General features: G+C 40.3%; 1 protein-coding gene across 3 annotated transcripts in view; it reads right to left on the reverse strand.

Annotated features, from left to right (window-relative positions):
• FAM114A1 (family with sequence similarity 114 member A1) overlaps positions 1-25,864 on the reverse strand; it is a 66,246-nt gene that overhangs the window by 14,551 nt on the left and 25,831 nt on the right. For 2 of the 3 annotated variants that reach the window (XM_024116648.3, XM_007102309.4), the window contains exons 4-8: positions 18,125-18,238; positions 17,915-18,021; positions 15,130-15,264; positions 10,199-10,351; positions 3,300-3,423 (exon numbers count right to left, since the gene is read on the reverse strand). In XM_024116648.3, coding sequence (XP_023972416.1) covers positions 3,300-3,423; positions 10,199-10,351; positions 15,130-15,264; positions 17,915-18,021; positions 18,125-18,238 — 633 coding nt within the window. The remainder of the gene's footprint in view (positions 1-3,299; positions 3,424-10,198; positions 10,352-15,129; positions 15,265-17,914; positions 18,022-18,124; positions 18,239-25,864) is intronic. The other variant, XM_024116653.3, reaches the window with a different exon arrangement.

Below are 25,864 nucleotides of genomic sequence, written 5' to 3' on the forward strand. Positions count from 1 at the left end.
GAGAGAGAGAGAGAGAGAGAGAGAGAGAGAGAGAGAGAGAGAGAGAGAGGGAGAGAGAGAGAGAGAGAGAGAGAGAGAGAGAGAGAGAGACCATCAAAAGCTGAGATTCTCTCTCTGCTGGGCAGAGATCTTGGTCTCATCCTCTCTAGGTAGGCAAAGTAATATGGGCAACTACCACGGGGTCTCCTTTCTAAACTGCCTGGTCCTCATTTCCGTGAGGCAGTGCTGCAGGGCAGAAACAGCCCTGGCCTGAGGCTGAGGACGTGGAGGTTCTTCCCCAGCTCCTGCACTAGTGGCTCTGTGACCTGGGGCCAGTCACAGGGCTTCTTAGCCTCCATTTCCTCCTCTGTAAATATAGGATAATAAAACCCAGCCATCTACTCTTTAGTGTTATTGTAAGGAGCAAATAATACAATAGACGTGTAAGTATTTTGTAAACACTAGAGTTTTATATAAACTATATTGTTAAGTGTTACAAAGACATAAACATAGGGAGATTAAAAATATTTGAGGGCTTCCCTGGTGGCGCAGTGGTTGCGCGTCCGCCTGCCGATGAGAGTAATCAACACTAAATTAGGATACATGTACTCTCTGTAGCTCCAGCTTTTAAATGTGCATTTGTTCTATAAGAGAGAAATACACCAATAACTTGTAGCAAATGTTTTAGGAAAATCATCACAGAAAAAAATGGACGTAAATAAAAAACAGATGTAAAAGAATGTTGCAACAAAGAATACCTATTACTACAATTCTTGGTCTGTACGCATGGCCGAGAAGATCAAGTCAACAAAAAGAGAAAATATCTTTTAAAAATCTTTTCACAACAGTGGTAAACCAAATTAGAGATCCACAGCAGTGTGATAAAATTACACTCTGCTGGTAGGACAAACATGCAAATCATTAGCTAATGTTATTAAATGCAGAAGAGCCCAATATTAAATTTATCTAAAAATGACAGTTTATTACATTTTCTAATAAATTAATTAACACCAAATAAATTATTTAGGTGTTAGGGGGCTTTTCGGAATGCAGGTGCTTACAAGAAAAAATATGATGAGAATGTTGTGGTTTCTCCCAGAATTTTGCTCCTGGATTGTCTGCTCACCCTCACTAATGAGATTGCTCTCGACAGCTTTTAATTAATCTCTCACCTTTCTGGAGTTGTAACACTCCATCATACTGGATTGATTTACTGACAACCCTGCTATTCTTCTCTCCAATTCTTCTTTAGGTGTCTAAATGACATTTATTTATTAAATTAAGTTAATTAAAAGTAATTGTGTTTTGATAATCTGGAGCTGCCCTTTAGGAAAACGGACATATTATGGGAGGTAACAGGGTTCCATCACTTAAAGAGAGATTAATCTACCATTTCTTAAGCATGCTGTTCAGGACTTCAATTTTTTTTTTTTTTTTGGTCACATTCAAAAATCTCCATTTACTGAAGCTCTATATTAAGACTGGAACATAACACATGTAGTAACACTTTCTATTTAACAGTATCGAATCAAGTTTTCTCTCCAAGAAATTGCACTAGTTGGGGATGCCATACTGCATTGACTTACACTGGAAACAATATTTCTTTGATGTCAGGGAGAATTTGGGATCCTGTTTTTATCCGTTCTGAATGACACCCCCAATAAGGCAAAGGTCTACCTCAGGCATCATAAACTGAAGAAAATAGCCTGCATCTTTTCGGTGATTGTTACTCTGGAAAAGAGGCATCTACATTAGTTCATCTTGGGTTCAGAATACTAGCTGCATGACCTTTGACAGCTACTATCTTAGTTTCTTCATTATTAAAGCAAAGACAAGATTGTCATCCTTTGTGACTTTGTAGAAACACACAAATGCTCAAAAACATTGTTCTCCAACTGTTTCTTTGATATTGACCTTTTCCTATGCTTCAGTATAATGGATTCTTCTATTTTGATGCAGTGAGCATAAATCTCATTAAACTGAAGACACATAAGGTCAGCATGCGGGGCTAAAGCGGCAGATAGTATTTAAAAGACAGATTGCAAATGCTTAGAATAATTTTGCCCTGAGCATCTAGGCTGAAGAATTTGAGCTCTTGTGTTTGAGCTTTGATTAAAGATATGTAACACGTCTGGGCACAAAATGCTTCCAGAGAGTGTTGTACATGATATGCATGTACATTATCACAAGTACAATTGTAAATAAAAGTTATAACTTATTGCATCTTTACTATTTTCCTGGAATTGTGTTAGCACTTTTAATAATAATAACAGCTAACACTTCGAGCAGTTCTGTGTGCCAGGCTCTGTAATATGTTTTTGCATATATTATCTAATTTGATCCTTACAATAGCCCTCAGGAATAGGTATCACTGTCTCCATTTTACAGGTAAGATACTGAATTTCAGAAAGGTTATATAACTTGCTCAAGAACAAATAACAAGTAAGTAGTGAAAATGTTGCAAATAAGGCCCTTCAGATGATCCCAGGAAAAGCCAGCCTTGTGTGTCCAAGGTTGCTTAAGTTTTCAGCGTTAACCTACATGAAACAACTGTCTAGTGCTTGGTGATGACATCAATCACTCTCCATGTACACAGCAAATGCTTTACTATATTCTGCTCCCAAATGGACAACTTAATCATTAAGCACGTCCAACTTTGGGAACCTCTTTTCCTCTCTCAGGGAAGCCTTGCTTCTCACAAAATAGGTTCTAGTCTCCTTGGGGTCATGTCATCGTCTGGCTGGAAGAGTATTGGGAGCGTGTACCTGGCTCACTTTAGTGACTGACTAAATCAATCAAACCTGACTAATCACGCCTTGATGCACTGTGTGCCTTTATTTTTTGGGTGAAGTGTAGGCTACTTACAAATACACCCTAACTCCTACACACAGAAATTAAAAGGAAGAAGAAAAATATGAAAAGAAATCCATTGAAAGACCTGCCCACCATCAACATCAACCACATTCAACAACTTCCACATGCAGGTAAAAAATCAGACACTGGAGCATAAACTCTAGTCATCAGGGCCCTGCTGAGTGCACCGTGCTCTTTGTTCACTTGACCAGATGCATTTTGCTGTGTGCCTGTAACATGCCAGGGACACCAGAGAAATAAAGGTGCCTCACTCAGGAGTTCCCACCCAAAGGACAGGAGGACTATAGGTCAATGTGACCAGCTCCTGTAACAAGAGCAGATGCACAGAGAGTTTGGAAGTAGGCAGGACGAGTACCTGAATTAAGTAATTCTCCCCTGTTCAAAGGGCTATGCTTATTAACAGCAGTTTCATTTGTCTTGCTATTTAACTGGTTATTTTCCTTTACCTTGCACTTCTTGATTCTCTTCATTCTCTAATTCTTTGGCTGCAAAGATGTCTTTAATGGAAATTAGGTCATTTTTTAAGACTTCCAGCTTCTCTCCATCAAGTGATGCTAAAAATGACTGAACCTGAAAAAAAGAAATAGGTCACCCTAACTGTCATCTTTCCTTCTCATTAATGATGTTTACGTACAGCTGTGCCCAGTTCTCCCAGGTGATTTGTGGTGTGGGAGGTAACACAGGGTTGAATGTTGGATTTAACTGCCTAGTAACTGTGCAACTTTGGGTAAGTTACAGAAGCTCCTTGGGCCTCAGTTTTCTCATGTTTTTAATCGAATATATTTGACAGATAACATTGCGTAAATTTAAGGGGTATAACAGGTTAATTTGATACATGTGTGTATTGTAATATGATTGCCACTGTAGCGATATTTAGCACCTCTATCACATTACATAATTATACTTTCTTTTTAGTGACTGAGGCAATTAAAATTGTAGTCTCTTAGCAAGTTTGATGATTATAGTACAATACTGTTGTCTGTATGCCTCATACTACACATTAGATCTCTATGGCTTATTTACTACTTTTGCAAGTTTGTACCCCTAAGTAACATCTATCTTATCCTCCCCCCAATGCCCTGCTAACCACCATTTTACTGTTTTTTATGAGTTTGACTTTTTTGAGATTCCACATATAAGTGATATCATGCTTATCTCACTTAGCATAAGGTGCTCAAGGTCCAACCATGTTGTCGCAAATGGCAGGATGTCCACCATTCTCATGGCTGAATAATATTCTATTGTGTATATATCTCACACCTTTTTTAATCCATTCATCTGTGGATGAGCATTTAGGATGTTTCCATATCTTGGCTCTTGTGACTAACACAGTAAACATGGGAGTGCATATATCTTCAAATTCCTGTTTTCGGCTTCCTCAAAAAATTAAAAATAGATCTACCATGTGATCCAGCAATTCCACTTCTGGGTATACACCCAAAGGAAGTTTTCTGTTTTAAAGTGAGAGCCACACTTCATTGTGATCCTTTGTGGGATAAATGAAACAACGAATGTGAAAAACATTGCACGAGTGCAAACAGCAGATGCTAAGTAAATGTTGGTGGTAGCTCTTTTGTCATAGTGGCTGAAAACATACCTTGGTGTCAACCCTGGATTCAAATATCAGCTCTTCACTTATTAATTATGTGACTTCGGGTGATTTACTTAACCTTTCTGTGACTCAGTTCTCTATCTCTAAAATGAGAACTTACAGCATCTACCTTATAAGACTGTTTTGAAGGTTAAATGAAATGATGTACTCAGGAGTATTTATCGTGATGGTCAATAAATTATATATATAATGTAAACACACATATATGTAAGACAGAAAACAAACTTATGGTTACCAAAGGGGAGAGGGAGGGAGGAGTATGGGATTAACAAACTACTACATATAAAATAGATGAGCAACAAAGATTTACTATACAGCACAGGGAATTATACTTAATATCTTGTAATAACTTATAATGGAATATAATCTGAAAAAAATAACTGAGTCACTTTGCTGTACACCTGAAACTAACAAACTAACAAACAAACTTTAACAATATTGTAAAGCAACTATACTTCAATAAAAAAGTGTATGTAAACAAATAATAAATAGTTGTATGTATATTACAGACATACATACAAATACACTTGCTAGATGTTTTATTGTACTGGGGTTACAAACGCATACAAGATACATTTTTCTTCTCCGGGATCTTACAGTCTCAGGGAGGGAGGCCCATGTGAACAGATAACAGCCACACCAGGTGTGAGTGTCGTGACAGTAGGGGGTTCCCAGCAAGGGGGCTGCAAGGCCCCTTGGGGAGGCGAGAGGGTGGGCAGGGATACTGCGCAGAGGATGATGCTTAAACTGGTGTGCTCCCTGTTCACTGTCTTCAGAACCCCTCTTTTGAAACTGTCCTTCGTAAGCACTTAAAAATTATTTGTACAGATGGTCAGTCAACCTCTGTGAATCTGAAGACCATTTGAATTTCCAAAATGGTCACAGTGCATGGAGAACCATATGAAAAGTGAAGTCAGACTATAAAGTAGTAAGGTTTTAAATTTTTCATTCTGCAGGTCAAACACTTGCTCTGGAGGGAGAGCCAGCAGAGAAGCTGCCATACTCTTTGGATTGTGTTTTCAAATTGATTATGGTAGTAGACTTGCAGTCCAGACGAGTGAGAGAGTTAAAGAGGGCATTGCCGAGGCCAGACACCATTTCCCTAAAAGTTGCTAATGTACATCATCAGGACGTAATGCAACTGGCCCCAAGGCTCTGAGAGGAAGTTCAGGGGGAAGTCATCAGCACAAAACCCATTAGGCGCTGAGTTCAGCAGGTGGAAGTGATGCTCCCTGCATGCCGGCCGCCACCACTCCCCTCTGCCCTGACCTCTTCAGAGTCTTCATTTCAGCTCATACACTCATGTTTAGGGCTCACGGTCCTAGATATGCCCACATCATAGCTTTATGCTTCAGATATATTTTCTAAACAGCACTTTTCTCAGAGTAAAGAAAAACGGGTAATTGAATAAGTGTTCAAGTACAACGCTTAGTGAAAAAGTATACACACATGTGGGGCCTCTTGGTTTCTCTGTGTCTTCTGAGGGTAGCCATCCTCCAGGAGTGAATGCATTGGGGTTTTATGCTTTTGGCATCATCTCCCAGGAAGGGTTCTTTTTAGTGAAGTACTCTTTGGTCAGCATCCTTCTATTACAGCATCTCTTTTGCTTCCTCCTAGTTCATTCCATTATGCTAGCACGATGTGCATTAAATCTTTACTTCAATCCGATAATAAATAATCAATAATCATGCACTCCTCGATATTCATGGAATGCTGACTATATGCTTGGCGCTGTGCTTAAGTTTTGTCAGGGACACAAGGGTAAACAGTCTGCCTTGTAAATCTTTTCCCTGAAAGGGGGTGTGGGGTGTCATTTTGAGGATTCTTGCTTACTGGTTTGGTTAAGTATTGAGTATAATGGCAATAAAAATATTAGTTTTTCCTTAAGATTTATAGTACAGCAGGTTACCATGCCTGTTGCCATCCTAGAATCAATCTAGCAGGTAGTAATGATTCCTTATAACTCTGTACACCCTGTCTAAGTTTCAGCCAATGGAATGTTAGCAGACGAGATGTGTACCATTTCTGGGTTAGAGTTTTTAACAAATGGGAACGTCCCCTCTATACTCTCTCCTTATGCTGGTGGGAAGAAGAAGACAAGACCCTAGAGGAGAGTGAAATCCAATACATTAGACTTGGTCATAGGGGAGTCCACAGGGCCAAAGGGATGTGCCCACCCAGAACCCACACTCCCACTTCTAGATCACTCTCCAGGTGACTGAAGTTTCCCTTTCATGATCTGTGTGGACCTCTTCCCCAGGCTGTACTCCCTATGGTGGGACCATCCACTGGAATGTGGTCCACAGTCTATATGGACCTCATCCCCAGGCTGTGCTCCTTATGGTGGGACCATCCACTGGAGTGTGCACTCCTAGGCCCAAGGGATGGACAAAGATGGCCGTTTGCAGGGGACGTGGATGGTGCTTGAACTGAGGCATCCTCACCCGTGCCAGTGAGGGTCCTTGAAGCAACAGACAGCTGGAGATAAAGGGAAGAGAGCAGGCAGGAGGGTGATATGAAAATTTGAGGAGTCTGAGAATTCTAAATGGGAACCTGGCCTTCCAGGCCATTATGAAAGTACATTTGTCAAGGAAGGATGACAGAATATATTTTCTTTAACAGTTTGTTTCCAAAAGCTCTTTAACTTTTAAATATTTGGTATGTGCAGGGTTGCCACATAAAATATAGGATGTCTGACTGAATTTGAATTCCAGATAAACAACGAATGTTTTCTTGGTATAAGTATCTCAAATATTGCATAGGACATATTTATACTAAGAAAGTATTCATTGTTTATCTAAAGTTAAAATTTTATTAGTCATCCTGTATTTTTATTTGCTAAATCTGACAACCCCAGTAGGGTCTCCATTTGTATTCTTGCCAGGAGCCTGTGAATATTAGGATGGGACTAGTGGAGCCATAAGATGGACAGAGCCCGGCTTCTGGATCCCTAAATGCTGGAAAGCTGCCTGCTGACCAGACACTCATATCTTGGACTGTCACAGGAGTGAGGATAACTCTTACTGTTTTTGACCCATATATTTTTAGGACTATTTATTATAACACCCAGTAACTATTATTACTAAGCCAAGAAAAAGTTCTGCATTTCTCACTATGAAAACTACGAAAATCTCCAGGCTGGGGAAAGAAAGCAGAGCTTGTGGGAGCAGTATGCCAACAGAGGGAAATGCCCCCCTCCAGGGACCAAACTGCCTTCCTGGCAACATCAGTCCTTTGGGGCTCTTTTCTAGAGGGCTGGGGCTGTTTTACAGCTAGACCTGCACTGGAACCAGCCAGAGTGGAATGTCTCTCTACCACCGTGATAGATTCAAGGGGCCATGCTCCCCTGTAATGTTTTCAACAATAATAACATGTATATATAAGAATGCATATAGGGCTTCCCTGGTGGCGCAGTGGTTGGGAGTCCGCCTGCCGATGCGGGGGACGTGGGTTCGTGCCCCGGTCTGGGAAGATCCCACATGCCGCGGAGCGGCTGGGCCCGTGAGCCATGGCCGCCGAGCCTGCACGTCCGGAGCCTGTGCTCCGCAACGGGAGAGGCCACAGCAGTGAGAGGCCCGCGTACCAAAAAAAAAAAGAATGCATATAAAAATAAAATGTCATCAACATTATATATGCATATACATGTGTATGTAGAAAATGGCATTTAACGTTTATTGACTGCTTATTATGTATTAGGCATGCTGCAACTAGCTTCACATGGATTATCTCAGTTAATTCTTTTAATAATTTTACGAAGTTGATTATCATTCCCATTTCATAGATAAGGAGATTGAGGTAAGACAGGTCCAAAACCATACAGCTACTGAGTGGCATTTGATCACATAATGTCTGACCCCAAACCCTGCTTTTGTAGGGAAAAGTTTGTGCTTTAGTGGAAAACTACATTTTCCAGATCACACTTTACCAGATTATTGGATTCTGATTCCATGGGAGTACTTTTTTTTTTTTTTTTTTTTGCGGTATGCGGGCCTCCCTCTGTCGTGGCCTCTCCCGTTGCGGAGCACAGGCTCCGGACGCGCAGGCTCAGCGGCCATGGCTCACGGGCCCAGCCGCTCCGCGGCATGCGGGATCCTCCCAGACCGGGGCGCGAACCCAGTTCTCCTGCATCGGCAGGCGGACGCGCAACCACTGCGCCACCAGGGAAGCCCCCATGGGAGTAATTTTATAACTCCGTAAAATGTAGTTAGCTGATAGCAGCGCAAAACAATAATGAATTTTGCCCAGTGGAGGGACAACCTTTCCTTCTATGGAAAAACCAGGTTTGTGTCCATTTGTACATTCATTTCAAAATTGCTTTATTTCATATGGATTTGTGCTTCCTTCGAAGGCTTTTCCTTTGAACCGGTTATAACATCTGTCTGGTTCTTTCATTTAATTAACGAGGTAAGTAAATTCTTTGATTTGTGTTCATTTGGTATCTGCATGAGTCATGATTTTGCTTTAAAAAAAATGATCCGTTAACAGTTTAACCACAAGACTGTCAGTGATGGCTGATGGATAACAAAAAAGGAAATAAACACATAGTAACTTGTAATTCTGTAATCTTGTGTGTGTGTGTGTCCATCCTGTTTGGTTCTTGGTTACCTGTTATATGGCAGAGGTCATCTTTCCCTGACTAGGTGGGCTTCAAGAATGTCTCAACCCCCCAAAGTCCAAATGTAAGAAGACAAGGCCAACAGAGAGTCAAAAATCACTGTTCGCTTCTAAGGCTTACTTCCAAGTTCAGCCTCCTGTCTGAGGACCTGCCTCTCCCCCCAGTAAATGTCACTGGGATGGCCCATGGCTCCTCCCAGGAGGTCCAGAGGGTACTGCCCTGTGGCCTTCACTGCAAAAACACCCCAGACTACAGTCAGCCTGACTCACAAAAGAGCAGTATATACAATTAAATGAGTTAATAGTTTTAAAGTGCTTAGATTAGTGATTATATAAATGCCATACAAGTGTTTGTTAAATAAAAACACACACATTTGGGGACACACACACACGCACACACACACACACATACACATAGATCCTTTTAAAAAAAAAGAAATCACCAACCCTGCTGACTTCCACTATTCATGTTTGTTTTCTTGGGATCAGAGAGTGTGAATGTGCAGGGCTGTTAGGTAATTTCCCAGAGCTCTGTTCAGGAGCATCACTAAATAGAGCTTTAACGCCCAGTAAGATAATCCTGCCCTTTGTGGCCCAGGCATTCTAACAAATGGGTGAATAAATAACTATATCACCCATGAAACTAAATATATTAGAACCCTGCAGTCTGGGAGAAATACCAGCTGCTTTGTCTAAGGGAGGCACAGGCCAGGTGCTGACAGCCAGGGTTTGCACGGCCTTTTGGGCCGTGAGTTGGGGGTGGTGATGACTCCTATCATGCTGGCCCTCCTGGGGTGGTGAGGGGGAACAGCTAGGCACAGGATAGAGAGAAAATAATATGGAGCCTGAGGGGGGTCATAAGGCTGGACAGTATCTGTGACCTCAGCACAGTAATGAGGCTCTAGAAAGGAGGCTTTCTTTCATGTTTAAGAAGACGTATTCACTCCAGATGCCTCTAATGTAGTAGACAGTCCTCAGACCCCAAATGTGGGAGATGAGTCCAGGGACCCTGTTTCTGTGTGTGCGTGTGTGTGTTTAATAATTTTTTTAAATATTAAAAAAAAAAAAAAGAAGATGTATTCATGAGCATGCTACTTCAAATGACCAGGACAGACATACCTTGCTTTCGCTTTCATTGGACAGAATTTCCAGGGCTTCCAGGTGTGACAAACCCTGATACTCATCAAACAGCATCCCGTAGTGTGCGGTCCTCTCAGCCGTGAGCTGCTGTGCCAGCCTCTGCTTCTCCTTCTCCTTGGCTTCCCGCAACATCTGCACAAATACACAGTGTTTGTACACTAGGTGTATGATTAAAAGCCGCATTTCCTGCGGAAGATGTCGGGGGAGATGAGCACTGACTTGGTACTTGTGAAGAGTAGGTTTTAGTCACTGTGGAATTTCTAAAAAAATGACTTTTTGCATTGATCTTACTCACAATTTTTTACATAATATTCCACTTTGAACTTTTCATGTTCATATGTACACAGCAAAACAAAGCAAAAATTCTACACCCAGGAAGAGGATTGAAAAGAAGCAAAACAAAAGCTGAACAGTGGTTTCTACTGAAGTGTTTTCCATGTGTGTGATTAATCTTATTTTTTTAAATGTTCAGATTTTCTATCATGAGCAAATTTTATGTACACTGGGAAGGTTGAATCTATTGTGACAGGATTAATTGCAACTTGTGCACCTAGGCAGACTTCAAAGCAAAAATAAGCTGGTCTGATTTTATTTGAGTTACTTAAAAATTTTGTGTGTGTGGTTATTAAACATCTTTGATGAAAATAATTAATAAAATATAAACTCATAGTATATTCCTCACCAGATACTTAATATAAATATAAATATTAATATAAATAAGAATGTTAGCTTATCAATTCTTTGATAGATTGGTTTCTAGAAATACTGTGAACTGAGTTCCTCTCCAGGTTGATCATTTTTCTCCAGTTATTTTTCTGTTGATTAAATAATAAGACAGTAAAATAAACACAAGTCCACCAGTTACTCTTAATTTCCTGCCTTTGCTTTCTTCGATCCTAAGCATCTTTTATTTGATTCCTCATCAAGGCGACTGTGGCATTTAGTTTATAGGGTTCTTTAATATCTGTGAAGAGCACCATAAATGCACTGGCCACCACAAGGTCACAAGTGGAAGATCATGAAAGAATAGATTTTGATTTTTATTATGTGTCAATAAACAATCAGCTTCATTCTCCTTTTTGGTTCTTGAGGTTGTTAACCCCAAACCCACCAGGCTGCAGACAGAATTCTCCCTCCTGCCTGTCTTTAAGACTAAATAAGTATAAGATGTGAAAGTTTTCAAAACAGCCCCATCAAATCATCCCTGGGAATTGTTAACATTTACAATAAAACCCAGCTATTCCCACGGATCTCACTGGCTTGGTGGTGGTGAAATAAAGTAACAAAGTGACACTGAAATTGCTTTCTTTCCTACACCAACTTCCATCTCTAAATTCTAATGCAGGTTAGAGGGAAAAAGGGATGCAATAAAAGGTAAAGGGAAATTGTCACTTTGGAATGATGTGGATTCACCCAAGAAATGGAGAGTGAAATTTAAGTGGCCTAAAGAAGAACTAACTGGCTTTCGGGGTGCTGCTGCTACATTCCTTCTGGAGAAGAAAAGGAGATTGGTTTAAATAGCAGTGAGTGATTCTGGCGTGGAAGACTTTGGGACAGAAGGGCAGCTTTGGAAACTTACACCAGTAGGATCTGAGAATCACCCTGTCCCCACGTTATTCAAAGAGTAAGATAGAATGCATGAGAAACTTAGGGAGGGCATGCATGAACATTTCTGATGTCTAGAGTTATTTAGTGTGGATTAGGAAAAACATAGCAGATGTCCCTCTCTCAGTTGATGGCAGCTTCATCCTTGTAGCTGCTCAGGCCATAACCCTGGACTCATCCGTGCCTCTTTCTTTTATCTCATACTCCATATTCAGTCCACCAGGAACTCTGGATCGACCTTCAAACTACACCCAGAACCAGCCTGCATCACCACCTTCATGGCTTCACATTGCTCTGAGCCACCATTATCCTTTGTTTAGATACCTGCAAACGCCTCCTGAGGAGGCTGTGAGAGGGGAGCATAAATGACCAAGAGCCCCGAGGGTGCGCTTTGAAACCCACTCTTCATTTGCACTGAGGTCCTGCCTCTTATCACCTCCCCCTACCAACCACTGGTGCAGCAGGGATGTTAGGGCAGACCTTCTCCTGGGAGACGGAAACTCCTCTGTCAGTGGACTTTGGCTGAAGGACTCTCCCGTGGCTTTGCCAAACCTTCCTTAGACTGCACAGCAGTCTAGGATGATTGCACCCAGTCTCTTTTCTTGTTCCCCTCCACTGGGATCAGACTTGCATTGTGGTCTGATGGCTCTCCCCCAACTCCCACAATTTTCTCTCACATTGTCATCTCTACCAATAAAATCCTTGCACGTTTAAACTTACCTTGGCATCTGCTTCTGGGAGGATGTAGGCTGATACACACTCTAACTGGTCTCCCTGCCCTTCACCCTCCCCCCAGCCTAGTCTATTTTCAACACCATAACTAGAGTGATACTTTTAAAATCAGGTCTTGTCACTCCAAAACGTTGCAATGGTCTCCCCATTTCACTAATAGTAAAGTCAAAGGTTCTTACAAACGCCCTCCATGATCTTCCATCACCTGCTCCCCATGACCACTCTGGCTTCATCTTCAGCAACTCTCATCCTGGCTCACTCCTCTCCCACCACACAGCAGCCTTGCTCTTCCTTGTTCATACCAGACACTCCTGCCTCAGGGCCTTTGCACAAGCTGCTCTTTCTGCTTGAAATGTGCCTCACCCAGATTCTGCATAGTCAAGCCCCTCATCTCCTTCAAGTATCTGCTCAAACGTCATTCATCTATCTTCGTGAAGTTCTCCCTCACAATCTGACTTAATACTTAACCTGCCCCTCACTCCCATATTCCTGATTACCCTCTTTCTGCTCTACTTTTTCTATTTTTTTTGACAGCACTCTTCATTTCTAAAATATGAGATAATGTTTATTGTTTGTTTGTCCCTCCTCACTGAACAAATCTCCATAATGACAGGGATATTTATCCATTTTGACCACGAATGTATCTCAAGTGCTTAGAACAGTGCCTAGCATATAATGGACATTCAAAATGCATTGTGGAGTGAATGACCGAAAGAAACATTACTGTTTGGAAGGAAGCTGAAGTGGGTAATGGCCCCCCACATATTTTTCTCCCCTTTCCATGAGGCTGGAAGTAAAGGATTTTAAGATGTAGAGCCACAAGACGTGGGATGTCCACAAACGCTGACACTATAGGAATGAAAGATAAAACTTCTTCATTTTAAGCCACATTGATACTTGGGTTATTATTATTTTTGGTTTTGTTTTGTATTTGTACAACATCTAGTGTTAATGTCCTGATTAATACAAAATCTATTTTCTTCTTTAAGGATCAGGAGGGTTGATGGTCTAGCTGATCCTGCCAAGTCCCTACCTGGGCTGTAATATCACAGTGGTTATATGTGGGGTATTCTGGAAGAACCAAGAAGAAATAACCTAAAAATCAAACTTCTCAGGATCTGCCACTAACCTGTTGCCAGTGACAGCTCCTTCGTGGCTTCCCAGAACTGAGCCATGGGAAGACGTGTTTGTCCTGCCTGTGAAATTTATAAGATCCTGCATCTGCTGCTCCTGATTTTGATAAGACATAGAGAGACCTGGTATATCAGACTCTTAAGGGGGAAGGGGAAAAGGGGCATGATTGACACTCTGGGGTCTGAGCTGGTCACGTGTCAACTGAAAGAGCAAGTTCAGTATTAGAGTTTTGTATTTGGAAAATAAGATCAACATTATTTTTAATTTTACTGACTACTGTAAGTAAGCAAAACATAGATTAAATTCTTCATACCATATTTCTCAAGGAGGAACACTTTAGAGCTGGAAGTATGAGAGGAAAAGTCTAACCTTGCACATAGTAAGAGAAATATAAATTAAAATTCCAATGAGATACCACGTCTACCTATCATCTTGACACATAAAAAAGACAACGACAACTAACATTCTTGGGTGCTAACTATGAGTCAGGTTCTATTCTAACTCATTTCATCCTCACAACAAAGCTCTCAGTAGGTATTGATGTTCCCAGTGTACAGATGAGTAATCTGAGGCACAGAAGGGTTAAGTCGTGTGCTCAAGGTCACGTAGCTAGAACGTGGTAGAGCTGGAATATAACTGTACTATAGACTGGATGTTTGTGTTTCCCCCAAATTCTTATGTTGAAACATAATCCCCAGTGTGATGATATTTGGAGGTGGGGCCTTTGGGAGGTGATTAGGTCATGAGGGTGGAGCCCTTACGAACAGGATTCATGTCCTTATAAAAGAGACCCAGAGAGCTCCTTTGCCTTCTCCCACCATGCGAAGAAACTGTGTGAAAACGTCTGTCTATGAATCAGAAAGCAGGCCCTTCCCAGACACTGAATCTGCTGCTATTCAGATCTTGAACTTCCCAGACTCCAGAACTTTGAGAAATAACTGTTTGTTGTTTATAAGCACCCCAGTCTGCAGTATTCTGTTATAGCAGCCTGAATGGACTAAGATAAATAGCATCAATGGAATCATCCTCAAGAAATTATTAAGTATAATTTATACTTAATAAAGCAAGGTACAAAGGAGCATGGTTAGTATGCTAACATTTGGTTGAAAAAGTTTGTATGTATATACGTGCACATGTATATATATGTATATGTTTAGCTACATCTATCTATATAGTCATATCTATATCCATATCTATATCTATATCTAAATCTGTCTGTATAATGTCTCTGATAGAATCCGTAAGAAGACGTTAACAATGGTTGTCTCCCATGATGTGTGGCTGGGGAAAGGGGTGTATTAGAAACTCAATTTTCACTCCCTGATATTTTGTGTCATTTGAATTTGACATGTGCTTTAAAATATCTATTAAAAAAGATAAATAAAAATTTATTCACTTTATTGACCGAAAGAACAAATCACAAAAGTACATAATCCCACCTGAGATAAGGAAACGGTTCTCTCCATGAGTGTCTTGGTCCGCTTAAAACCTGGGTCACTTTCTGCAAGGACATTCATAGTTTTCTTGCCAATGAATTCCAGAGCATCAAGACCACCTGTTAAGACGCTTTTACCCTGCCAATGAGATAATTGCACGAGATTAGGTTTTCATGTTTTGCTGTTTCGAGGCAGTCAGCACCTCCTAGACTGCACTATCTTCAAATATTAAAAGCAATATAAAGTCACAGTTTTTTCTCATCAGGAGATTTATCATCCATTTAATCCTACTTTCTTTTCCGTGGAAGAGCGTATGTCATATAATTTGTAGGACATGCAATGTTATTAAATAAGGATGCTTAAGAAAACAAAAGCACATTAGGGATGAATTTTATTGGCTGTGTGTATGAATAGATATGTTCCTAAGACAAAAAATTAACAGGTGACCCAATTGCTGTTTTTGTTTGAAAAAATTTTAACCCAAGTAACAGAATTATTTGGAGCAGTCTATAAAAATGTCAAATACTCTTGCCAGTTTAGGGAATTCTTTAATATAGGGCCCTAGAGTGTAGGACCCTCAGGCTATTTCAGTGGCTCTTGCATACTTTCAGAAAGTAGCAATAACTGCCTATAATTAGTATTTTCATGAAAGAAGACAGGTTGATTCCATGTGCTTCTGGCTTTAGAAATTGTTCTATTATGTAGTTAACCACTGCAAATTCCTTTGCCTGTCACTGTTTCTCTTTAAAAAAAAAAGAGTAAAACAACCAAGATTTACTCACATAAACTGTACATGCAAACAGAACTGCTTACATTTCTTTGCAACATCTTCTTTGCCTATACCCCAACTATACAACTACAATTACAATATGCATATATCTGTGTTTTTTCTCTTTTTTCTCACCTTACATGAGTTTGCATAGGTTATATTTTATTATTACATTATTCCTTATATGCATTAGCCATTTTCATAATTATCACTTCAACAGCAATATTTGATTTCACTGATTAATATGCTTTATTAGTCATCTCCATCTTGGACATTTAGACTGTTTTCCGATTTGGGAGCCAATCAATAACCACACTACAAAACAGATTTTTAAATGCACGTATTTTGGGAGGATTAGGGGATATCAGCAATTCACACTTTTGCATAATTTGATTTACTTTCTCCTAACATCCTGTGAGGGATTACTTCAGTAGCGAATCAGATGGGAGAAGGAAGGATGAAGGGACTTTGAGTAAGGGCAGACTTGGTTGGGGGTGGGTGTCTGGAGCTTGGGAAAAGGGAGAACCGGAAGGTTGGAGAACACACAGAAAAGAATGTGAGGATGCTGAGGACAAACTCAGAGGGCCCTGCCTCGTAGCTCAGGGAGACCATGGATTTACTTCTTTATTTTTTTCTTTTCTTTTTTTTTTTTTTGGCCGTGCCTTTGTAGCATGCGGCATGTGGGATCTTAGTTCCCTGACCAGGGATCGAACCCGCTTCCCTTGCGTTGGGAGCATGAAGTCTTAGCCACTAGACCACCAGGGAAGTCCCCATGAATGCACTTCTTACGCCAGAGGTAATGAAAGCGCTCTGTCCCATCCCCAACCCTACAACCCTCCCCGCACACCTGCCGTGGGCATGCTGGACTTGTACTGCTATCTGACCCCTAAAACATACTTGCTGACCCCCCATCTCCCTGCTTAGTCTAGAGGACCTCGAGTAGCAAGGAAAGGAACAGTCATTTCCTATTTCTGGCATACCCTGACCTGAAGTCTGGCTAAGACACCCCCATATGTGTGTCCACAGCCCCCTCTTCTTCCCATACAGCATTGCATTTGACAACTGTTAAGTTGCCTCCACCTTCCAGGATGTTATGCCCTCTTGTCTTTCAGCTTATGCCCAGCATCTAGCATAGCTCTTGGGATATTATGAAAGCTAATTACCTTTCTTTTTTTTAATGAGTGAGTGAATAAATTGGACATGAGCCATATTTCTTAAAAAACTAGTTATTTGGTTTCACACAGCAGAAAGTAAACCTTTTCTTTCTGATCCTGAAGACCAGCTAACTGGCCTTATCTCAGTTGGGGTGCATCCCCCTTTTTTCATTATTCCTCAGTGTTTTGTTGTCAATAACAAGCTTCTTAAGCTTCTTTAAAAGGAAGGGGCCTGGGAAGGAGGGATGTATATTAGGGCTATTCAAGGAAAGAGGAGAGTGGGAATTGGGAGGTAGGGATGGAGGAAGAATGTTGGTCTTAGTTATCTGGAAACACTTTAGAAACATGTTGGGGAATGTTCCTGATTCTTTACTGGTATATATATATATACATATATATACGTATATATATGTGTATGTATATATATATACGTATATATGTGTATATATATACATATATACACATATATACATATATATATATTTGAATCACTTTATAATTTTTCAAATTGAAGGTTAAGAAACATAGAGCATCTCAGAAAAACAGCTCTAAGAAAGAGCCCTCTCTCCCCGCAAACAGAGGCTGTCCTTGCAGCCACTGGAAAGGACACTGTTATATCAGACTGAAAAATGTTCCTTCTAAGCAGCTCCCTTCTTTTAAACATAAAATATATTTCATTTGGTTCTTATCATTTTGGTTCCAAGGTTACGCCTGCTCTGTGGGAGAAGGCATAACAAAATCATAATCCAAAGTTATGAGCAAGACCATCTTTTCTCTGATGCATCTAGGTCACTGGTAAATAGAAATATCAAAAAAAGGCACTGGCAGACCTCAGGGAAAACAGAGGAAGCAGCTAACGACTCACTGTGTTCTGAACCGCATTGGTGATGACTGACAGCACGCCCCGCGACCCCGATGAAGGAGAAGTGGGTGGGCTTTCTGCAGGCCTCTGATCTGCGGCTGCAGCTGCTACTAAAGAGAAAAACACCCTTTTAGAGGAACTTGGAAATCTAGTTGTGCACATGGTGTAATGCAGCCCAAGTCCAAGAAATCCCCAAATAAATGCACCACTCACTTTGAGGGACTTCATTTGCAGTGTCAGGTTGGGCCCCTTCGGAAGAGCCAGAATTCACACCATGAATCCGGAGGGTGGCCCCTGCTTTTTCCTTGACCGCTGTCAGCCCATGACCTGTCAGGAAATAAAATATGGCTCATAGATACAATAGAAGCCCACGGTCTGCAGGTTCCATAGCTCATCTCCCAGAGCTCTTGTAAGCTGTAGGTGTATATCCCGACTGTGAGAGAACGTGGTGATTAACAGCACAGACTTTGCGAGCCCTCAGATGTGGGTTCCAGTGTGAGCTCAGTTTCACCATCACCCAGCTGGGTGACTTTTGAGAAGTTACCACCTCTCTGTGCCTCAATTTCTCCACTGTGTTGTCGTGAGGAGCAAATAAGTGCACGTACAGGGCTCCCAGGTGCTTTATTAGTCCCTCTTACTTCTCACACTAACTAGCAACCTGGGGTTTCCAACCCAAGATATTATCTGTGAATGGTATCCCTGTCTTACCCTCTTTGCTCTTTTCTAAGCTTCTCAAGGCAGGTATGTGTCATTCATGTTTTGATTCCTTGCAGGCCTATCCTATTGCAGGTACTCAATTACTACTTGTTGAATAGAAATCAGCTGAGCCTTAACAAAGTGTCAGTCATTCCTTTAGTATGGTCTGTATGTGTGAGAGCAGGGTCTGGAGATGACATGTCAAGATCCAAAGGCAAGCCAGTGGGAAAACCAGAAAGGGCACTCAACAGCTCTGATAGTTATCTTAAGCAGTAACAGTCCAAACACAAGACGTAAGAATAGTCAGCCAGGATGAGAGGCACTGATTTTACTCTATCTGAGCCGGGAAAATCCCTATAATTCCCTGGAGCCCAGCACAGTGTGTATTCAATATCAATAACTGTTTAGTGAATACAGAGCTGACCTTCTCATCCACTACCCCTGCCCTGCCCCTGACACATACACACAAACAAACTTTGGCTTGACAGAGAAATAGCTTTGTCTACATTTTATTTTGGAGCCATTTTCTTCTCCTTAGAAAACTAATAGTCTAGCGATGTCCTAAGTGGCTGCTTGAATTCTTGAAGAAGCAGCCTGGGCTGCCATCATCACAGCACTCACCTCCCCCTTAGTGCTCGGGGAGAAAATGAAAGATTCACTCAGGACCCTAGGCAACCTCAGGTTGTTAAAACCCAAGGCAGCAGCAATATTAATATCTGGAGGAAAAAGGCCCAAGTCACAGCAGGATTTGAGAGCCAAAGAGAACCATCTAGTTGTAGAGGGCACCATTCAAATGACTGACCGTCCATCTCCTGAATAAGAGAAAGACATGGATGAACCCCAAACCCAAAGAGTCATATTTCATCAATCGTAAGCTTGCTTATCAGAGGGATCTTAACTTAATCAGGGCACCGAAATTTGCCAAACTGGTAGAGGACTAATTATATCCAGTGGGAATCACCTGTCATTATACACTATCTAGAAAACACTGAAACTTAGGAAACATTATTTACAATGTTTACAACATTAATTACATACAGAAACATATGACTATATTCATATGTAGATCATTAGACGCAGTCCAAATTCATTATTGAGTTACTTTTAAAAAAGATGCACTAAAACTGCTAAAAGTAAGACTTGATTCTCTCTAGCTTCCAATTAATTCAAAGCATTTCAATGGAAACTCACTGGAGTTTCAGTAACACATGTAAATTATGGGATATAATTATCTAACTTTATTATATACTGAGCTCATATTCCTTGACATCCTTTAAAAGCACAAATATTTTCAAAAAGGAAATAATGTACATCCAAATCTCCATCCGTGATTCTCATTTAGATTTCTGAGAGCTAAAATCAAGGGATAAATAAGTTTCAGAAGGCTGGTAGGCATCTGCTATATCTTCTTTGTGTAAACTGTACAAGAGAGATGATTCCATATCCTTCCCTGAGACCATTCAGGGTTTAATGAACTTCACTGTCATTATCTCCTCTTTCACCTTCTCCATCCCTTTGCAGGTTAGAGCCGTGTCTGAATCTTTTCCCGGGGAAGAACAGCTTCTCACCAGCTCAGAACACAAATGACTGTGGATATGTATGCATTACCTGCCTCTAGAAAAATCGCTTTGTTTCTGGAAGGAAATACCATTTTATGTGTATAATAAGTAGAATGTGTCTTTTTAACAGACATGACAATAGGCTGCTACTCCACCTACACACACACACACACACACACACACACACACACAAACATACACACACTATTGAGGTATAATGGACGTACAAGGATTTGCACATATTTAAGATTCCTCCAATTATATTTTCTAATTAACAGTTTTTTTTCTGAGTTCTTTTGTTAGTGAAAGTACATCTTTAACTACATTCTACTAGAAATATAAAGCTATGGTTTTTCATAGAGAAGATTTAGACTCTATGCCACACCCTACTTTGAAGAATAACTTCTAAAATTTTACTTAGTGTGACATCTAGTGCCCAGACAAGGAAGTAATAATATGGAGCCACTGCTGCCTTTTGACTGAGAGCGATTCATTCTCAGAGATACTGATTTTGTTCTACCAATAACAGAGAAAAACAACCAATATGAATAGTACTACAGGGTATAGTTCATGGATTCATTTCTTCACATGTCATCATGAACTCTAAGTATCCCCAGGAAATGAACCCATCCAAATTCTATCATTCTAACGACTGAATATCCTCTACTCTTTGACTTACTGCAGTAAAAACGTGAGTACTGCAAAGAAAGTAAGATAATACATGCTGTGATACTGTATCATTTAAAAACAAATGTTAAATGATTGGCTGGTGTTTAATTTATCATCCATACTCTAGTGGAAAACACCCTAAACTTAGGAGTCAGGAGTCTTGTGGAGGAATTTTGGTTCTATCAGTTATTAGCCATGTGGTCTTGGTGACCTTTCTGAGTCTCTGTTGCTGTGTCTTCTTTGAAAGGAGGTTTATAACATCTACCTCCCAGGGTTTTATAAGGTCACTGAGAAGAAATATGTGAAACCCTTGGTACTGGTCAACATTATTGAGCACTTACTATGTCCCAGGCACTGGGCTAAATATTTTCAGTGTAGTAAATTATCTTATTTAATCGTTTCATTATGAAGTAAGAGATACTATTATGCCCATTTCACGAATGAGAAAACTGAGACCTGGTGATGTGAAATTACTTGCTGAAGGTCCCCAAACCAATAAGTGGCAAGGCAGGATTTGAACCCCATATTTCTGACTCTAAAACTCACTTGCTCAATCACTATGTTATGTTAAGAAAGTCTTACATGCCGTTTGTAGTTGATTAAACGTCATTTTAGTCCCATTTCTATAACTCCTTGGAAATCAGATACTTAATCAGGAGCTTCCTCATTTTTAAAATATTGGTTTATGTTAAAATTAGCTTGAGTTACCTTACCTTGACCAAACAGCCAGGTGAAGGTCACCCCTTCAGTGAAACCTTCCTCTAACCCTGGCCCTCCCAGCTGTGCCTGGGGTTGGTACAGCTTAATGTTTTTAGGATCATCCCTGTGCTGTGCAGGCACGGATCCCAAGACACTGTGTGGTGCTGTCTTCTACCTCCAGTTTAATTTTTTCTCAAAAATTTTTACCAACCTCGCTTCTTGTTGAGAAGATCAAAACCCCATTGAAGGGAGGTCTCCCCTCTTTCTGGAGGATGAAAATAATTTGTTGTTGGTGGGAGGGTCTCTCTGACCAAGTGGTAACTTAGGGGAGCAACAGGAGTTCTACACAGCACCCTGGATGACTGGGTAGCCTTATGGGTACTTTCTGCTGGTCCCTTATGATAAAGGACCTCCCAGGAGGGCAGTAGCTAACTTGTTCAGAGGGTTCTCCCCTTTTAGATTGCTTTAATCTTTAATATAACATTTCCTTCTTTTTCATTTCATTTCTTTCTTTTTCTTTTTAAAAGGTGGATATATAGAAAAGAAACTTTAAAAAAATCCCATAATCTCATTTCTCTGATATATCTGGTTGATTTCTAAAAATAAACATTTATTAGGTTAACCTATATCAAGGTACTGTGAGAGTTCATTATAACATTTTTGCAACTCTTCTGTAGGTCTGAATATTTTTCAAAATAAAACTTTTAATTAAAGTGATAAAAAATGTAAAATTAAATAAATAAGTAAGAATAAACATCTATAATGTTAGCAAAATCAGAGTATAGAAACATAGACAGCAGATGGTGGGCCAGCCTCTTTCTCCCTAAACAGCGCCTATTGACCTAACAGTCAATACAGTCTATGAGCTTATAGGGGCCTATGGAATGATTTAAGACCTGAAAAGAAGTGTTGGTTTTAAAAGACAAAAAAGAAAATTTGCAAATTAGAAATTAAATAATATTTACTTAAATGTCTTCGAAAATGTAATACTTGGTCAACTGGTCAACTATAGTTCAAGTAAATTCAACTCCTCCACAGTTGAATTATAAATTATATAAATATATATTTAATGTATATTTAATGTATATATTTAATATTTATATTAATATAAAATATATATTTAATTATAAAATATACAAATTATATATTTAATGAGGGATGTGGGTACATTTTATTATATTTGTTGTGATATGAGAGGGACTTCCAAAAGGAGGGGGCTCTTAAAAGACTTAAAGGGGCCCTGCCTTCCTTCCAGCCCCACCCCCTACCCCCATTTCCTTCTAAGGATAACAAGTCTGATTTGTTTCTTGTTGATTCCTTTCAGGGAAAAGTTCTGAAAAGCACATCCCTACATATAAGTGTCTTGGACCCGGCTTCACCATATACAGTGGAGGTCTCAGCATGTGTAGATGGTGGTGGAGGCTGTGTGTGCTGCCTGGGATCCCAGTGTTCCTTCACCCCTGCTGACAGCTAGCTCTCAGCTAAATGCCTCCCTTTGAAATGCCCTTCACCAAAGGGAACTGGCTCCTTCAAGACTGTACTGTAATGACTGGTCAGTGGGGAAGTTGGTGGTACAAAAGCCTGGTCCTGTGCATTATGCCCTGGGACAGCTCTGAAGAGTCACCCAACCCCCAAGCTCCCTATGGGATGGGCTGTGGCCTCTGACGCAACTGCATTGCAGCTCAGTTCTGCTTTCCTAGTCCTTCACTCTCTTGCAAGGATTGCTCCTGAGGGTCCTTCCTCATAAAACTCCAGGACACTCATCCCTGCCTCAGTTTCTCCCTGGGCATCTGACCTAGGACGCTGATCTACCTCATTCTTTTTAATGGTTGCATGGAATCAGAATTCCACTGAATGGCTCTGTCATGTTTAACATTCTCTGTGGATGGATACTTGGGTTGTTTCCAGTTTCTCATATATGCCTGGTGAACTCCCTCAGCTCTTTCAGGTCTCTGCTCAAATACCATTTCATTAAGATCTACCCCACACCACCCTTTTTAAAAGCTTAACCTGTACTCCTGACACAACCTTATATTTTTCATAGACTTAACACTTTATAACCCTCTCTATAATTTTCCTACTCATTATGCGTAGTTTATTTTTTAATTTTTAAAAATTTTAATTTTATTGGAGTATAGTTGATTTACAATGTTGTGTTAGTTTCAGGTGTACAGCAAAGTGATTCAGTTATAAATATGCATATAATCATTCTTTTTTAGATTCTTTTCTTATATAGGTTATCCCAGAATACTGAATAGAGTTCCCTGTGCTATACAGTAGGTCCTTGTTGGTTATCTATCTTATATATAGTAGTGTGTGTACATTCATCCCAAGCTCCTGATTTATCCCTCCCCCCAACATTTCCCCTTTGGTAACCATAAGTTTGTTTTTGATATCTGTAAGTCTGTTTCTGTTTTACAAACAAGTTCATTTGTTTCAGCCTTTTTAAAAATTAGATTCCTCATATGAGTGCTATCATAAGATATTTGTCTGACTTACTTCACTTAGTATGGTAATCTCTAGGTCCATCCATGTTGCTGCAAATGACATTATTCCATTCTCTTTTATGGCTGAGTAATATTCCATTATATAAATATATACCACATCTTCTTTATCCATTCCTCTGCCGATAGACATTTAGGTTCCTTCCATATCTTGGCTATTGTAAATAGTGCTGCAATGAACATTGGGGTGCATGTATCCTTTCGAATTATGGTTTTTTTCTGGGTATATGCCCAGGAGTGGGATTGCTGGATGTGTATTGTTTATTGTCTGCATTCTTCCACGAGTCTGTAAGCTCTACTACAAGGTCTTCATCTTGTTTACTCACTGCTTTACCTCAAGTGCCTAGAATAGGGCCTGGTAAGATATGTATTTGCTCAGTGAATTCCATATTGAACATCTTTGGACATATACATTAATGAACTTTTGCAAAGAATCAACAGTGGAACTGCTGGACAGAGGACACATGCATTTAAAATTTTATAGATAGTGTTAATTGCTCTTCTGAAGGTTGTGCCAATCTCTACTCTTCTTTGGGTGAATTTTTGAGAAATAGAACAATTTAAAAATATTGTCTGTAAAACCGATAGCTAGTGGGAAGCAGCTGCATAGCACAGGGAGATCAGCTCGGTGCTTTGTGACCACCTAGAGGGGTGGGATAGGGAGGGTGGGAGGCAGGGAGACACAAGAGGGAGGAGATATGGGGATATATGTATATGTATAGCTGATTCACTTTGTTATACAGCAGAAACTAACACACCATTGTAAAGCAATTATACTCCAATAAAGATGTTAAAAAATAAATAAATAAAAATAAAAATATTGCCTGCATTTCAGACTCTACTATCAATGAATTTAAGATATTATAGTTGTGAGAAGTAGTTATTTAGAAAAACACATAGATGGTGTTGCTGTGCTCAACTAAAGCCAACTTCAGGGCAGCAGAAACTGCAGCCAATCAACTTTCCTTTTGGAAAAGTCTTCTCTTTCCGTAATGATGGTTGATGCCCACTCTGTAATCAGATACTCACTTCTCTTTAGGTTCAAAATTGACAAGAAGAGTTTCTGAACTCATAGTGTTTGCCTTGCCATCACACAGGAATTCATTAACTTATTCATAGATTGTAAAGGATTGTGAACAAACTCCAAGCATTAATCCTATTATCTTTTGTATCAATGATCCTTGAGAATTTTCACATCATCAGCAATGTCACCTTCAAAAATGAATCCATGTGATATTGATACTGAAATACCTAGTTAAGAGTTCTTACTGCAGTATCATTCTGACATTTGTTCTCTGTGATAAAAAGACACTGTCATTATTTCTGACAGAGCTGGTAGAAGACTTTCATTAAAATGTGCTAAAGGAAAAAATCGTGTAACTCAGGAGAGAATGGGGAAGGAGAAGAACAATGGTAACTCTGAAAAGGTAAATATGCAGATAAGATCTCCCTCCCCCTCCTCAGGTACTCTTTTTTTTTTTTTAATTTTATTTATTTATTATCTTTGGCTGCGTTGGGTCTTCGTTGTTGCGCATGGGGTTTCTCCAGTTGTGGTGAGCAGGGGCCACTCCCCGTTGCGGTGCATGGGCCTCCCATTGTGGCGGCTTCTCTTATTGTGGAGCACGGGCTCTAGGTGCGCGGGCTTCATTAGTTGCGGCACATGGGCTCAGTAGTTGTGGCTCATGGGCTCCAGAGCACAGGCTCAGCAGTTGTGGCGCATGGGCTTAGTTGCTCCGCGGCATGTGGGATCCTCCCGGACCAGGGATCAAACCCGTGTCCCCTGCACTGGCAGGTGGACTCCCAACCACTGCGCCACCAGGGAAGCC

This window comes from Physeter macrocephalus, chromosome 7, assembly GCF_002837175.3.
Source record: "Physeter macrocephalus isolate SW-GA chromosome 7, ASM283717v5, whole genome shotgun sequence".
NCBI classification, from domain to species: Eukaryota; Metazoa; Chordata; class Mammalia; order Artiodactyla; family Physeteridae; genus Physeter; species Physeter macrocephalus.